Source organism: Mastigoproctus giganteus, chromosome 4 (genome assembly GCF_048544385.1).
Source record: "Mastigoproctus giganteus isolate SK-2022 chromosome 4, ASM4854438v1, whole genome shotgun sequence".
NCBI classification, from domain to species: Eukaryota; Metazoa; Arthropoda; class Arachnida; order Uropygi; family Thelyphonidae; genus Mastigoproctus; species Mastigoproctus giganteus.
The window spans coordinates 100,595,168-100,612,770 of NC_143578.1; the positions used below are offsets into that span (position 1 = coordinate 100,595,168).

The 17,603-nt window shown below is 41.7% G+C and overlaps 1 protein-coding gene across 1 annotated transcript in view; it reads right to left on the reverse strand.

The window, feature by feature from the left end:
* LOC150086950 (cAMP-dependent protein kinase catalytic subunit alpha-like) overlaps positions 1-17,603 on the reverse strand; it is a 100,999-nt gene that overhangs the window by 51,234 nt on the left and 32,162 nt on the right. The window contains exon 3 of the mRNA XM_090372331.1: positions 13,829-13,924. Within this exon, the coding sequence (XP_090228457.1) occupies positions 13,829-13,924 (96 nt within the window). The remainder of the gene's footprint in view (positions 1-13,828; positions 13,925-17,603) is intronic.

The following is a 17,603-nucleotide window of genomic DNA, read 5'->3' on the forward strand; positions in this document are numbered from 1 at the left end:
AATGTGTCACAACACACAGTACATAGAACCCTGCTGAAAATTGGGTTCCATAGCAGCAGGCTGCTCCGAGTGCCAATGCTAACCACGGTTCACCAGTGACAGCGCCTACAATGGGCATGCGAGCATCGAAATTGGACCTTGAGTGATTGGACGAAGGTCGTCTGGTCCGATGAATCACATTTCCTGTTGCACATGTGGATGGCCGAGTGCATGTGCATCGTTTACCTAGGGAAGTAATGGCGCCTTGATGCACGGTGGGACGAAAACAAGCCAGTGGCGGCAGTGTCATGCTTTGGGTGAGGTTTTGCTGGGATAGCAAAACATCACTCAAAGTTTATACCCTGGATTCAGTCATCCATGTGCCAGGCACTCTGACATCTACCACCCACCTAAACATCATTGCTGACCAGGTACACCCTTTCATGGCAACAGTCTTCTCCTCTGGTGGTGTCATCTTTCAGCAGGATAATGCACCATGCCACATCGCTCGGATTGTTCGAGACTGGTTTGTGGAACATGAGGAAGACTTCCATGTCCTGGCCTCCAAATTCCCCAGACTTTAATCCCATCGAGCATCTGTGGATTGGAAGGAACTCCGATCTGCAGCGTCTCAACCATGGACCTTACAGGAGTTAAAGGATCTGCTGGTTACGTGTTCGTACCAGATACCAAAGATAAATTTAGAAATCTTGTAGAATAGTTCACATTTCTCCCTGGTGGCAGAAATGTGAACTATTCTACAAATCGCTTCCCCATACCCTAAATGACATACCCACCAATATTCACAGCATTATCTCTAACTGTTTTTGCTATCTCTAACCGTTTTGGCGGAGAATATGGCCGCCGTCCAGTGTGGATGCACATTTTCTGCACTCCTGGATTTTGTTTACGAATATGTGGCTAGATTGTCTACTAGTTTTTGAAAAGTTTTCTCCTTAGTAGAACTACTACAGTGGATCTCAGGGTGAGAAACTTTTGATTATTTACCGGGAACTTTGCAGATTATTTGCGTTTTTTATCTATATCCTTTGTTGCCAGACCGTACTGGTCACCATGCGGCTGATAGCAGGGCTATAGAGAGGCACCAATTATACTGTGGATAGCATTAGCATTAGTAGAGGCATTTGATGCAGGAAAGCAAGCTTATGCAGCATCAGCCAAAAAAAAAAAAATAAAATAAATAAATAAAAAATAACCACTTCCACTTCACCCCTCTATTTGTTCAAAATACCTGTCCAGCTGAGCCTTAAACTAATCTAGGCTATAAACTTCCACAACTAGTTATGGAAGTCTGTTCCACCAACCAACCACCCGCTGGCTAAAGGCAAATTTCCGCACGTCTATTCTACATCTGTCTTTCCTCAATTTGAATTTATGCCCTCTCGGGTGATTATTCTGAGCAAGAGGAAGAATCCCATCAGCATTGAGCATGCTCAAACCATTCAAGGCTTTATACACCTCTATCAGATCACCTCGTTCGCGCCTAGTCTCCAGACACTGTAATTTGCAAAACTGAAGCCTTGCTTCGTAAGAGCACCCCTTTGTTCCATTCACTAATCTTGTTGCCCTTCTCTGTACTCGTTGCAGCAGCTCTACATCCTTCTTGAAAATGGCGCCTCCGTAGCCAGGTGGGAAGGAGCAGCAGTGCGTAGCACACGCTTCTTGATTAGACCGGGGTTCGAGCCCGTCACCACCAAATACGGAGGATGCGGAAAGGTCAAGGGAATGACCACCGCATATCACGGAGCAATATGGCCTTAGTTGCTAATGCTCCTGAAAACCAAATAACAATAACCTTCTTGAAATGAGGCCTCCAGGCCTGTATACAGTACTCTAGGTGTGGTCTGACAATACACCATGAGCTCCTCTTCCAGCCCATCTGCACTGCTCACAGAACTTCATATCTGCCTGCACAAACACCCCCAGGTCCCTTTCATTCTCTACCACTGTCAGTGTAGTACCACAGAGTTGATACGTTGCTTTGCAGTTGCTGTTTCCAATATGTAATACTTTACATTTGTCAATGTTAAACTTCATTTGCCACCTCTCAGCCCATCTGCTCAATCTTTCCAGATCCTGTTACAGCAGCATAGTGTCAGTAGTGTCCTTGACAACCCTGCCAACCTTTGTATCGTCTGCGAACTTGGACATTAAGCTTGATATACCATCATCAATATCATTTATAAATACAGAAAACAATAATGGACCCAATACTGAACCCCGAGGGACTTCACTAATAACATTATTCCACGATGAGCAGTGTCCATTGATAACCACTCTCTGTCTTCTCCCCCTCAACGACCCCTTTATCCATAGCAGCAATTTGCCTCCAATGCCACACTGCTCCAATTTGTGCAGCAGTCCTCCATGTGCAACAGCATCAAAAGCCTTTCTAAGATCCAAGTATATAATATCAAAGTAATTCCCTGCATCCAGTTTTTTTGTGACTGCATCATAGTATCCAATCAAATTGGTCAGGCAAGACTTCCCCTTAACAAAACCATGCTGTGTCCGAGCTATAAATGAAGTCTTGTCTAGATGATCCTGCAGTGCTTCTTTAACCAGTGCCTCCATTAATTTTTGGGGAACAGAAGTTAAACTCACAGGTCTATAATTACTTGTGTCAGCCTTTGATCCTCCTTTGTGAATTGGGGTCACATTTGCACATCTCCAGTCCATGGGTACCTCCCCTGAGTCCAAGGAAGCTCTCATAATTATGGCTCAGGGTTTGCTTACTTCCTTTGCTGCTTCCTTTAATATAACTGGATAGATCCCATCCATCCCAGGTGCCTTGCTTGTGTTTATCTTCAGCAATTTCTCTTCCACTTTAATCTCAGTTATTACAAGATTCTCTAGCTTACTGCCAGTGTTGAATACACCTCTGGCATTCCCCTTGCTGAATAACTCCTCATGTGTGAATGTCGATGCGAAATATTCATTTAGTTTGTTAGCTACCTGAGCAGGATCATCAACAGTTGACCCATCGATATCAAGTGGACCAATCTGATTTATCCCCTTCCTTCTAGAGTTTACATAAGTAAAGAACTCTTTGCTGTTTTTTTTTGCATCCCTTGCCAAAGATATCTCGTAATCTGCCTTCGCCTGCCTAACCTCCTTTGTAACTTGGTTACAGATCAACTTGTATCTATCATAGGCTTCTGTGTCACGTGTTAATTTGTATTTATCCCATGCATTTTTCTTCTCTGCCATATGTCTCATTAGTTCATCTGACATCCATTTAGGTCTAAACCTTGAACAATATTTCTTAGTTGGTATGTAAAGCCTAGTAGCTTCCAAGATAAGTTCTTTGAATGCTTCCCATTTTGAATTTGCTGTTGGTAACATCATCAGTTGGTTCCACTGTATAGAATTTAAATACTGTCTCAGTCCATCTTAGTCGCCTTTACGGAAGCAATAACCCTAACCTTTACCCCTAATGGTAGTTACCTCTTTGAGTAAATCCCACTTCAGCACACTGTGATCACTGCCACCTAGTGGTTCCTCTATCTGCATATTCTTAATGCATGAAGAATCACTGCTGATAATCAAATCAAGAGTATTACTCCCTCTAGTTGGCTCCCGAACATGCTGATGTAGAAAACAATCATCCAATAAATCCACAAAAGCCCTGCTCGTGTGTGAGTGACCAGCTCCCAAATTCCAGTCAATATCTAGGAAATTAAAATCTCCCATTATAAGACTCTCTGATTTACTTTCCCACTCTATTTCCCTGTACAGTTTCTTATTATACTCATCAGAGTCATTAGGCCTATAGCACACTCCTACTCTCAATTTTGATCTCCCAATGCTTATGTCACACCAAACTGACTCGACACTGCACTGTCCAGTGATGTCGACTGGCTTCACTTCCTTGGATTTTATGTATTTCTTAACTAATAGCATAACCCCTCCTCCCTTCCTATCCTGTCTATCCTTTCTGTAGACATTGTATTCCCCAAATTCCAGTTCTGCATTCCTTATATCTGTGTGACACCACGTCTCTGATATCCCAACAATATCTGCCTTTGATGTTTTGAGCAATACCTCAAATTCATCAAATTTATTTACTAAACTCCTAGCATTTGTGTACACACAAGTATACATGCACCTGTTCTTTTTCTTTGCTACCCTAACACAACCCATGTGTTTATTTGTACCCCAACGATTCCCAGCAGTCTCTGAAATATCCTGCATCTTATTTTCCAGGCTGCTGCTCATTCCAATAGAAGCAGTGCAAGAATCACTTTCACCTCGGACAGTGGCTACTGTTAATCTATTAGTGTTTGTATCTCCCCCCCAAGCTAGCAGTTTTCCGACCCACCTAACACTGCCTCGATAGCATCAGCAAACTTTCTCGCACCCTTTCTATTTAAGTTTATCCCATCCCTGTAGAAGCAATCTCTCCTGTTAACAAGTACAGACCAGGCTGAAAAAAATTCTACACCTTGAGCATTGCACAATCTTTCCAGGGCTCAATTGATTGACAGGGCTTTCATCATATACTCCCTCCTATCGTGTCTGGGCAGAATTGCAGACACTTTCAAATTCAACCCTAATGCACGGCTTTTTTTCAACAGTGACCTGTACTTGTTAAGTAATTCCGCCGGTCTCCTACTCTTAATATCATTAGTGGTTGCTATGCAAATACCCTGCACTTGACTTGGGAGGAATGTGTAGCACTCCCCTCCGGCGCAGGGATTAGTGAATTGATATCTACTCCTTCAGTTGTGACCTAGACTGCCGCATTGATTGGGTCGGTGTTCCCACCTGTGAAACCTTGAACTGTGATAATTTATATATTCAAACTGTGTTAGAGAACAATTTTTGGTTCAATCATGATTTCAGTGATTCCTCCCCCTCTGCAACAGACTTACCATGGACAGCTTTTACTTTCGTTCCTGGTTGTATAGTGAAAAAACAGACTTCACCATAAGCTTCTACAGCTGCGAAAACGCTAGAAGAAAGCAGCACTGGTTCTCCAAGGCTATCTTTATGCTTATGCATCCCCCCCCCCCGTCACGTGACAGTGGGTGATAGCCCAAATCAACATCCATGTGCTATCAGCTTCAAATTCAGCCACAAACCTGTGGTTGGCACCAAACTTTGTCATTCCGCAACCTCTATCTAACTGTGCAGCAATAATGTCAGTTATCCGAATATTCCCAATAAACCAATATTTCCAACTAATCTGAGAATATGGATACACCCAGTACAAATCCCACTGAATTGATTTGTAACGTCACTGAACGGCCATCGAGCACTCAACAAACCACTGACAGCACAAAAAATGACCAACCTGACATCGAAGTCAGATAATTTTGAGGATGTCCAGCTGATACCGGTTCAGCGGAGTATATTGCTCGCCATTACCAGGGCCTGTTGCACAGTAAGTTCTCCGGCCCTCTGGGTTCTTGCAGGTGTCCTCCCCCTTGACTTGGAGGTTATCCGTCAAGGATTGTACTACTGCTTGTCACGGGGAATCCCAGCTACCATCTTTGGACGTACCATCGACACCCGCACTGACTGTAAGCAAGAAAAGAAGAAACTAGCTGCCATGCTACTACAAATCTGGCAGACAAGATGGGAGGAGACGGACAAGGGCCTAATAACTAAGAAATTCATCCCGGATGCCAAACTAGTTTATCCAAAGTTGCCGCCTTGGTTCTCTCCTGGCCTCTATTGTACATATATTATAACTGGACACGGCTCTATAAATCATAAGTTGACTACCTTGGGAATCATCAATAACCCCTACTGTACATGTGGAGAAATTGAGGATTGGGACCATCTTCTTTATAAATGCCCAATTTATGACGATCTTCGAGGAACACTGTACACCAGACTCCAACACATACCTCAAGGACGAACAATATTAAAAATGATTAACGGAGTATGCACAGAACCTCTTTTCTAGGTGCAGGACTCTACAACCAACTCAAGCTAGGGATACAAACCTGTAAGGGACTTGCTCAAACTTGAAATAAAAAATGTGTACTTGACCGTTTTACCAGCATCGACTTGCTAATCCTGGAACATCCAGGGTAGGATTACCTGCTAACCTTCCACATGGTTGGGTAGGCTCCAGTGGTCTTGACCACTCCATCGCAAAATATAAGTCACTCTCAGCACTCTCACTGAGTGGCTTTTCTACCCTTCTGGAGTTATCCCCTCCCCCCCTTTTCTCTTGGTGGGGCATACGCTCCACTGTCAATTTAGGGGATGCCCTCACCTACATCCCCTTACACTTACTTTCATCCCCCATCTTCTTCAGTACACCCTGTACTGCCGCACTCTACCTTATTTTTTATTTATTTATTTATTATTTTTTATTTTTATTCTTATTTTTTATTTTTTTTTCTTATTTATTTTTTATTTTTTATTATCATTTTTTTATTATTTAATATATTTTTATTTTAATTTTATTATTTAATTTATTTCTATTTTAATTTTTTTTATTTCATTATATTTTTTATTATTATTTATTTTTTATTTTATTATTATTTTTTTAATTGGTCTCCGTTCAGGAAGCTCAGGCGACCCTGACGGAGACCTGCCAGAGAATAATGGGCAGCCTGGCTACCTCCTAGTGGTGCGTGCGCGGGAAACGTGGGGTCCCATCAGGGATCCCGCGGCCAAATACCAGGACACACAACAGAACCCAACACAATACTACACATTCAACACACTACACTTTTTCTGGCATTTACAGTGTTCTGTATTTCTTCACAGTATACATATGGCACAGATGTGGGAAACCACAGGTGGCGCCTGACCCTAACACTATGCATACTATGACACCGATATCCAAAAAAGAAATACAGAAAACGGGTAGTTCCCCAATCAGACAGGGAAAGCCACTCACAAAGTGAGCCTCAAGAGCCCCAGGGATCCCAGGGCCCCCACACAAGACAACCGTGAAAAGACAACTAAACAGCAAGAGTCGACTAACATCGACCAAACTCATCCAGAGGGCACCGTCAATGAGCAAGTATTGGCCCTGCGAGTCGAACTAGAAAATAAACTAAAAGAGTCTTCCAGCCGCATTACCTCAACCCTTCGGGGCGAGATTGTTGGTATCTGGACAAAGCTTGAAACCATCCTGCGCAATGTTCACCTTGCTTCTGAGAGGAATGAGGCCAAACTTGAGGCATACCTCGAATGTAGGGGCACACAAATGCTACAGCGTGCCCCAACTTTTGCTGATGCACTGAGGAGCACAAAACCAAATACGAGAATGGACCCTGCCACCAAAAAGAAAGACATTACTACCAACACCACACCTGGTAGTTCTCAAGCCGGCCATAACCAATGCACCAAAAACAAGCAAGGAGATTAAGAAGACTGTAATTGCTTCCTTTACTGATGACCTGAGAAACAAAAATAAAATCCATCCAAAAGACCAGAAATACAGGCATCATCATAGAAACTGACTCGAAGGACGATGCTGATATGGTATTAACAAATGCCAAGATACCCACCCTGGGCCTTCCAGTGAGCCCCCAAGGAAAAAGCACCCTCAATAGTAATTTTTTACATCGACAAGGGCCTGGACCCCAACACCATACAAGATGAACTGTACAGGTGTAACCTCCAACATGCACTTCCAAAAGAGGGTCCAGCTAACCTGATAAAGCCAAAGTACCAAAGTCTAGAAGTGGCACTTCCTTCAACTGGGTTGTAGAACTGGCACAGGTCTTGGGGTTCCCACCGCTAACAAGGAGCATGTAGCTGTCCCAAAATGCTTCGGATGCTGTCATTTCGGTCACAAGACCCACACAGAACAGACCTGCAGTCATTGTGCTGATAAAGTCCACAGCTATGAAACCTGCCCAAACAAGGCCAACAAACCAATCTGTGCTAACTGTAAAAGCCAGAAACTACCTCATGCCCACTTACTTCGGGATAATAAATGCCCTGTCTACATCAAGGCCAAGAGCACGCTCCAACAACGAATAAATTATGGGTACACTGCATAAACAGTATAACAGCAACAAGATAAAATTCCTACAAATAAACATGCAGCGGGCAAAGGCCATTGTGGGACAACTCCGACAGATGGCAGATGAGGAAAACATCGACATTCTGGCTCCTCCGTAGCCAGGTGTGAAGGAGCAGCAGTGCGTAGCACACGCTTCTTGATTAGACCAGGGTTCGAGCCCGTCACCACCAAATACGGAGGATGTGGAAAGGTCAGGGAATGACCACTGCATATTCCCAGAGCAATATGGCCTTAGTTGCTAATGTTCCTAAAAACCAAATAACAACAACATCGACATTCTCTTAATACAAAAATCCTACACTCATTCAAACGAAATGAGGGGATATCCCTTGTCCTACAAAATTGTCCAGGCTCCTGGTGTGACACCCTGGGCGCGATCGCTGCGAGTAATCCTCACTTGACTGTGATGCAGATATCTCATCTCTGCTCTCCGTGGGCCGCCTGCGCCCACCTCATCTCCTCTCTGGGCAACTTCTACGCCGTTTCCCTGTACTGCAAGCCGGGAGAGGCCATCCTACCTGCAGTCCAGTACCTATAGCTATCTTGCGACTAGCGTTTGACCCTTGCCAAAACTACACAAGCCCCACACAAAAATTTAAAAAATAAAAAAAATAATAAAAAATGAACTATAACCCGTATAACTTATATCTCTTTTGATCTGACCCAATTTCTAGCGTTTCTCCCCCTCCTCCACTTTTTTTTTTTTTTTTTTTTTTTTAGGTCCTAGCCACTGAAATCTCAGGAAATTAGGTGGCAGGACCTGCCAGAGTAAATAGTAAATTTCTAAAATACTGGTGTACCTGGTCTGCCTCCACGAGGTATAGTGTGGGCAACATTTGAGTCTTTTAGCCGTTGGGTCTCATTTGAGACCCAACGGCTAAAAGACCAGATGAACAACGGTACAAAACATTACACACTACAATATCCATACACTTTTAAACCTCTGGCCTCTACAGTGTTCTGTATCACACCACAATGTATATTACGCGGAGATGGGGGAAACCCCTGGTGCCGTTAGACCCTAAAAACACTATACACTATACCTACAACATGTCTTACAGAACTGGCGGGTGCAAAGATTGTCATCTGTGCCAACGTAAATTGCCACTCCGCACTCTGGCACAGTGAGACCCCAGGGTGTAGAGGTGCTGCAAATGGACAGCGGTTGGAGGAGTTCCTGGCCAATAGTGGTTTAAAAGTCATTAATAGGCCCAACAGCCTGCCGACATTTTCCAACTCACTTTGGGAAGCCACGATTGACGTGACTCTCTCCACCAGGTTCTTTGCTAAATTTCTGTTGGATTGGACCATGCAGGAGGGCTGGTCCACCTCAGACCATCGAGCCATAACTTTCAATATGTACAGATCGATCACTCAGTCCACAATTCTCAGACAGAAGCAACACAGATACGCTTTGAACAAAACTGACTGGAGCCTGTTTAAAGAAACACTCATCAATGGGATATTGCGCCTAAAAACCGAGAATGTGCAAGTTCAGCATCCAGACTCCCATCATCGCAAGGTCATGGACATAATTACGAACACTGCAAATACAGCAATAAAACGGAAAAATCCCATCCCTGGGGGCAGTCCCTTGGTGGTCAGGGGAGCTTCAGGTCCTTAGACGCGAAGTAAACCAAAAGAGGTGTGCATTCCAATAGGCCAGCAATCCTGGCCCCCCGCAGAAATTGAATACCTCCAGCAGGAGCACAGAGAGACCCGAAATGCCTACAATGCAATGATCTGGCAGCGTAAAAGACTGTCCTGGGAGCACTTGGTATCAACAGGTGGTAACTCTGACCCCTGGGGTGTTGTGTTCAAGGTAACAACAAATAAACTACCAAGAGATGAAGTTATTCGCTCCACAATCACCCCGCAAACCCACGTGACCACCACCTGGCAGCATTCAATTTCAAACTTACTTGATCACTCTTTCAAACAGCCACCAGATGACAACTCTCCAGAACAACAGCAGCTTTGCCTCGACAATAGCAACTATAACTCAACACTCGTGGAAGAGCTTTTCACCATCAAGGATCTCTCCATGGCCATTGGGAGACTGAAAAATAACAAGTCACCAGGCCTGGACATGCTCGAGCCTGAAATAATTAAAAAAGTTGCCGAATTTGCTCCTGAAACACTGCTAAACCTCTTCAACCATTGCCTGCTAAAGGGATGGTTCCCAACTGATTGGAAAACTGCGTCCATTTAGCTCATACTCAAAAATCCAACTAAACCGCACGATCGACCTGACTCGTACAGACCTATTGCTCTCCTTTCTGTGCTGAGTAAGGTCTTTGGGCAGCTCCTTAGATGGAGACTGGAAAACACTACAATACTGCACAGCTACCAGCACGAAATCAATTTGGATTCAAGCCTGGCATGTCTACTATCGATGTGCTGGAGACCATTACCAATGCTGCCAGAAACTGCACCCAGAAGTACCTCCTCCTCATCTTGATCGACTTTGCTGGGGCGTTCGACACCTTATGGTGGCCTAGCCTCCTCAGACGGCTGAGACGTGCTGAGCTCCCAGGAAATCTCTACAAATGCATTGCCAGCTATCTCAGTGACAGGAGCATTGTGGTTCATGCTCCCTTCTCCAGTGTGGAACGTCGTGTCCATCGAGGTTGCCCTCAGGGCTCTGTCCTGGGCCTCCTTTTCTGGAACTCTGTACTTGACGAGCTTCTCAGTACTGACTTAGACAATGTCCAGACCTTGGCATATGTTGATGATCTCTCCCTGATCCTGGCAGGGGACTCCAGGGCTCAACTTGAAGTATCTGCCAACAGAGCTCTTACTACCCTGCAAGTGTGGGTCCGGAAAAACCATCTGAGCATCTCATCCACTAAAACCCAATCCATTCTCCTGAAGGGCTATCTTGATCCGCAGAGGCCGCCTCAAATCAAGATACATGGCACAACCTTCAAGCTTGTTAACCAGCTAAAACTCCTTGGCATTATCATCGACAGCAAACTAACATTTCTCCCACACCTCAACTATCTACAGAAGAAAATAAGAAATTACATTGAACTGGTTGCCAGGGTGACCCGCCGAGATTGGGGGCTCAAAAAACGCACTCTAGCATTACTCTATAAAGCCATATTCATACCGGCTATCACCTATGGTTCTCCACTGTGGTAGGACGAAGAAAGCTGAACATCATTCAACGGCCAATTTTCCTTACGATAACCAGAGCATGTTGCACCTCCAGAACGCATGCTCGACAGGTTCTCGCCGGTGTACTCCCCCTAGACCTTGAGGTGGCCCATGTGGGGATGCTGTATCAGCTCAGCAGAGGAAAGCCTACCACCTTTATTGATTTTACCATGGATCCTGCTAACACCTATTCCAGTGAAAAAAGCAGACTCCTAACCTACTTACAACAGACCTGGCAAGCAAGATGGTCTGAATCCACCAAAGGGGCAATCACCCGCACATTTATACCGGACATATTCAAAGTATATCCCAAATCACCATCCTCCTTCTCCCCAGGCCTTCTAACAACTTACCTCCTAAAAGGGCACTGTGCATTTCACAGCAAACTGAACCTTCTTGGACTTTCTGACAGCTCCCTTTGCACCTGTGATGCCCAGGAGACCTGGGACCACTTGATGCATGACTGCCTACTATATGATGACCTCAGATCTCTCATCACACAAATTCATTTCATCCCAAGAGACCAGGAGCAACATCTCCTGGAAGACCACCATACCTATACAGCCTTTTTTCTAACTTTGCTCAGGGCCTCTTCATGAGGCGGAAAACCCTACCACAACCTCAGAATCAGACCCAACCAGATAATGAAACGGCCTAATCAGCCATGTGTCAAGACCACTACTTGCTTCAGCATACTGCAATCCCCGTGAAGACTTTCAACCTGCACAATAATTGTGCCTTTACAATGCAGCCTCAATATAACCTCGATCAACAATGACTGCCGCTCCAGCTTCGCCCTCACCAAGTTGACTCACCACTGAAATGACTCCACTATCTGGACAGGACTTTTGTCCCAGGATTGACGCTACCCGGATTTGGCCCTCTCAGGTCGACTCTACCAAATATATCGTCATACAGCTCACTACTGAAATGACTTCACCACCTGGACGGGACCTGTCTGTCCCAGGATTGCACTACTCGAATTTGACCTTCTCGGACTGGACTCTGCCAACTATGACTTCACGCAGCATTGCTGCCAATGCCACGTGGTGATCCTGAACCCATGCTCCCTTGCACGACCCTGTTTCTCCCCTGTCCTGGCAGGGAGGAGGTGACGGTCCCCTTGTCTCCTCCCCGCCGCTCCCTCTTTCCTTCTGGTGGGGCATGGCCTGCCTCACTAACTTTGGGGTCCTCTACTCTGTCGACCCTATACTTCTGTCTCTCACCCCCCCAGCCTTCAGTCTCCCATCCCCCCTCTATCTTTCCAACAAGCATTCATCCCATGTCAAAATTATCCTAGCCCTACACCCAAAATTCTTAATTCCACACTGTATAACTTAAAACTCCTTTGGCCTGACTGAACCTCCTCTTTTTTTTTTTTTTTTTTTTTTTTTTTTTTAAATGGTCCTAGCCACTGAAATCCCAGGAAATTAGGCAGGACCTGCCAGAGTACTTATTTAAAAATACTGGTGTACCTGGCTGGCCTCCACGGGGCTAAGTGTGGGCAATGTTGGGCCTCAGTAGGGGTCCAGCAGCTAAATGGCCAGATGAATAACGGCACACGACACTACATCCAACAATATCTATACACTTTTAAATCTCTGGCCTTTACAGTGTTCTGTAACACACGACAATGTAGACTACACGAAGATGGGGGGAAGCCTTGGTGCCGTTAGACCCTAAACACGCTTTACACTTTTTTAACCGTTTTGGCACTAGGGGCTCCTAAATGGGGAAACATTTTATAACCACCCAGTGTGTATGTATGCCAGGGACCACTAAATAAAAAGACTTATCAAAACCTAGGATTTACCAGTTCACTTTGGTAAAAAACCAAAATTCAGCCTTTTACTTATGATATTACCCTATCTTAGGATTTACCAGTCAATGTTAATAAATGTCTGAAATATCAAAACTTGTGCCATGTCAATGGTTCATTCACTTTTCCTATTTTTAAACAAGGGCATAGTGGGCAGATATACCTTCTATCCTTGGAAGATTGTCTGGGTAACATGTAACTAGTGAATAACACAGACAACCTTGCAGGGATAGAAGATATATCCTCCCAATGCTGTTGTTTAAAAACTGAAGCGTGTAAAAGCAGAGCAACTATAGTTTCCTGGCTCATTCACTTTTTTGATTTTTAAACAAGTATACAGAGAGTAAATCTCCTATTTCTGAAAAATTGCTTGGATAACATATTCACTATATTTGGAGCACCTAAAAGGTGCTGTCAGATAATGGAGAAGAATTTGCAAATGTGATTATCAAATGGAATTTTACTAATGCAAACTGTGAAATACTAAGATTTAAAGAATTAGAGCAGTAAAAGTCTGAAATAAAGTAAAATGTGTTGATATTTTGGATTTTTATTAATGCAAATCGGTAAATCCTAAGTTTACCATATCAGAGCAGCAGAAGTCCAAAAAACTTTTAACATTTAGGACTTTTACAGTAAAGTATACACACACACACATATATATATATATAACATAATTTGTCAATTTTGGATCTTTAATTTTATAAAGCATTTCATGGTAAGTTTCTGGGTTTGCTAAAAAATAACACTAAAAAATATTTTTTTTACATTTCTTTCATGTTTAAGTCTGTTTATATATATTTTTTTCTTGCTTTCTTATTTGATTAAGCATTAAATAAATTACAACTTACTTTGCTGAGAATCATTTCTGGAGGCATATATTCTGGGGAACCACATATTGTATATGTTCTTCTTCTTATTCTCTTGGCAAAACCAAAATCCACCAACTGCAAGTCAAGTATTCAAATGTATTTTAAATTTTAAAAAAATAGTTATATTACAGTAAAAGTGCTGAAAAATAAACAAGAGTATAAAACAAGTATAAAACAAGAGTATAAAAAACAAGAAAAATAAACAAAAATAATCAAGATGTTCATAAAAAGAAATAAATTAAAAAAAACACAAAAGAGCAAACAAACAATCCATAAATAACAGTTTATAATATCTAATTATTACAGTGAACAAAGTATAACATTTATAAAGCAGAACAGTATAATGTTATAAGGTAGAACAGAACCCTATGAAAGTTTTAAATTTTACTGATAACTAGTATAAAGAATGCTGGAATGCCATGGGAGTTCATAGATAGAAATAACCCCCCCCCACCCATCAAAAAATCTAGGGCTCTCCCCAGGGATTTTATTTTAGCTAATGGTGCAAAACGTGCAAATATAAGATTATTTTCATATTAAAAAAATATAGGTAATATTGTGATTAACTGTGTAATTTTGGCATTAGTAATAATTTTTATTTTATAATTAAAAAAATTAATTTTATTATTTTATTTTATATAATAAAAATCAAAAAAATTTTGAATTTAAATATATAAATTATTATTTTTGACAAGTTAACTTCAGCATTCCAATGTGTGTTAAAAAAAAAAAGTAATAAAAAATGATAAGGACAAATTTAAAACAGACAAGGATATTTGAATGGAAATTTCTAGTCAAAAAAAAAATTGTATTTGGGAATAAATATGACAGTTCAATGTATAAGAGAATCAAACTGCATGTGACAATTTGATGAAAGACAATTAGTGGCCATAACAATTTGGAGAGTATGATGATTCTGTGAATTCTTTTGGAGAATCCAGAGTACAGCAAAGCAAGACAGAAAATGCAATCTTTTAACACTGCGCAGTACATGGTAAATTCAGTGATCATGATACCATTCTTGATAATTTATATTTTTGATGGAGTGTACTATCCATCTTTGTTTTTTAATGCCCATTTTATTTTTTCACAGGAGATCCTATTAAAAAAGTTCCACAGACAGGTTAAAGATCAGGATAGATACGAGAGAATCTTGTTCTCACTTTATTTGCACTTCTGTAAGTTGTATTTTTTAGGAAATATACAAAGGAGGAGTTGTTTCAGAGACCAAAAGTAGAGATCATTAATGGATGCTGACTTGACAGTGCACATCTGATGTTTGGTTTGCAATCCACACTATACTTTTCATTGAAAGAAGTTAACAGTAGGCTAGTATCATGGATAGGTTAAGGCAGGTAAGCTTCCCTGGAAATTGTGTACAGGTCAGAAATTGAAGTTTAAGTCCCCTACATGGAAAAGAACTCTGGCCTGGCAAGGGATTTTTATCAGGGCCCATGGTGGTCCTCAATGCTCCTGACTAAAATTGAAAGAAGTTAACAATAGGCTAGTATCATGGATAGGTTAAGGCAGGTAAGCTTCCCTGGAAATTGTGTGTGTACAGGTCAGAAATTGAAGTCTGAGTCTGCTACATGGAAAAGCACTCTGGCCCGGCGAGGCATTTTTATCAGGGCCCATGGTGGTTCTCAATGCTCCTGACTAAGGGATGGTACACCAAAAGACACTTAGTTAGCATGGAGGACAGCAGTTAAAAGGTGGCTTATTTTTGCACCAAACAACTAAAAATCATGGGGCAATTTTCTTCTAGTTTCGAACACTCAACCAATTCATGCTCATGGGAAAACATAAGTTTCGATTGAGCAGATATTAAAAAATAATAACAATAAATAATCTTATCTGGATTAAAGCGTTACAATATGGATAAAGTCATGCTGAAATAGGCACTTTCCAACTTACCTATGAGACAGGTAGGTTGGAAAGTGAGTTGGATTGGTATAAACCTTTTATATAAAATAAACAAAAAAAAATTTTTTTTTTCTAAATTGCTTAGCACCTGGGGCCGAAATGCATGATCTGTCAAACTCTGAAAAAAGGTCTTATCACGGGTGCCCACAATTCAAGACTGGTTTTTCAAAAAACATTCATCTGAAGGGTTTTTTAACGATTGGAAAGTAAGTGGTTCTTTCACATCTCAAAGACGTAAATGTGGCAAAAAAAAAAATTACTTCGAGAGTGAAGTCATCGTACTCTAAGAAGAACTGTATAGAAAAATAGGACATCCAGTGTGCAGCAAATAACATCTGAATTCAATCAAGACCAGAATTGCCCTGTTTCAATCTGTACCATTTGCAGGGAATTGAGAAATCAGGTATTTGCAGTCGTCTGTCTATTAGGAAGCTTGCAATGGTGCCAAGAATGTTCTGATTGGACAGTGGATCAGAGAAAGAAAGGTCAAGTGGACAGATGAATTATTGATACATTCTGTTTTATACCAATGGTAGGCAGAGAGTGTGGCGAGAACCTAATGAAATGATGGACTCTGATTGCCTTGTTAAGGCAATCAGAGTTGCCTTGGAGTGGTATCATGATATGTAGAATGTTTTGCTGGCACAGACCGGGTCCATTGATACTGGTGGAAGGTCAAATGTCATATAGGGAGTACCTGAATTTTGTATCACATCTATTGCCCCCTGAAATGTTACAATTTTTATTTCGAAGGTGATGGCACTTTACGTATGACAATGCAACATGACAGAATCATGCAAGAATGGTTCAGAGAACATGGCATGGATTTTATTATTATTATTATTATTAGCCTGAGGCTTCCACAATCTTCCGTGGCCCTCACATTCAGCTGATCTCGATCCTCTTGAGAATGTTTGGGATATGCCGAAGAGAACTGTTTGGCAGTGAAATCCTCTTCCTTCAACTTTTTGCAGTTATGCAATATTTTACTGGAAGATACAATTAGAGCAAAATATAATAAAACACCTTATATAATCCATGCCACAGTGTACACTTGCTGTTATTCAAAACAAAGGCAGTCTGATTCGATACTGAATACATCTCATATTTTTTAGGCCAGTGCATGTAGATGAAATGCTGTCACACATAGCTGAGAACAACACTGAGCATTTTCACATTCCAACATCCAAATATTTTGTGCAATGTAGGCTAGCGCCCCTGATGGCCAATTAATTAATTAAAAAAATGCAAATATTTTAAATTAATAACAAAACTGTAGTTTTACTAATTTTTTTTGTGAAAAAAAAAGCAGAGAAAAATCGTGATAGGACAGTGAGAAGGAATCAAAACATGTAAAAAAGGCAGATTCTCCATCACATAAATCTGGAGAGTTGGTAAGTATGCCTACATTACTAACTACCTATGTGTTTAGAATGTCTATTCTTCTAGTTGCAGTTAGATTCCTTTGTAACAATGAGTTCCATGGACGAACTATCCTAAAAATTGAAATAAGAAATATTTAGAGTGTAAATCAAATATTTTTAAATAACCTTTTCCATGTGTTCACCTTCTGTACAGACTTTTATAACTGCCTTTCTTACAATGAAAAGAAAGGTACTTATTTGCACAACAAGTATACAGGTACAGAAACCTAATTTATATACTTGCTTGAAAGTGTGCAAGGGAGAGCAGTAAGACAAGTCATGAATACATAAACAAGTATTCTTGAAGAAAGGGAATTCAGTTCTGCAAGTTGCAAAGTTTATAAATCAGGAACAAGGATAAGCACGTGTAGGCAAAGAATGGGCTTAGAGGGGGAACAGGTATCCTG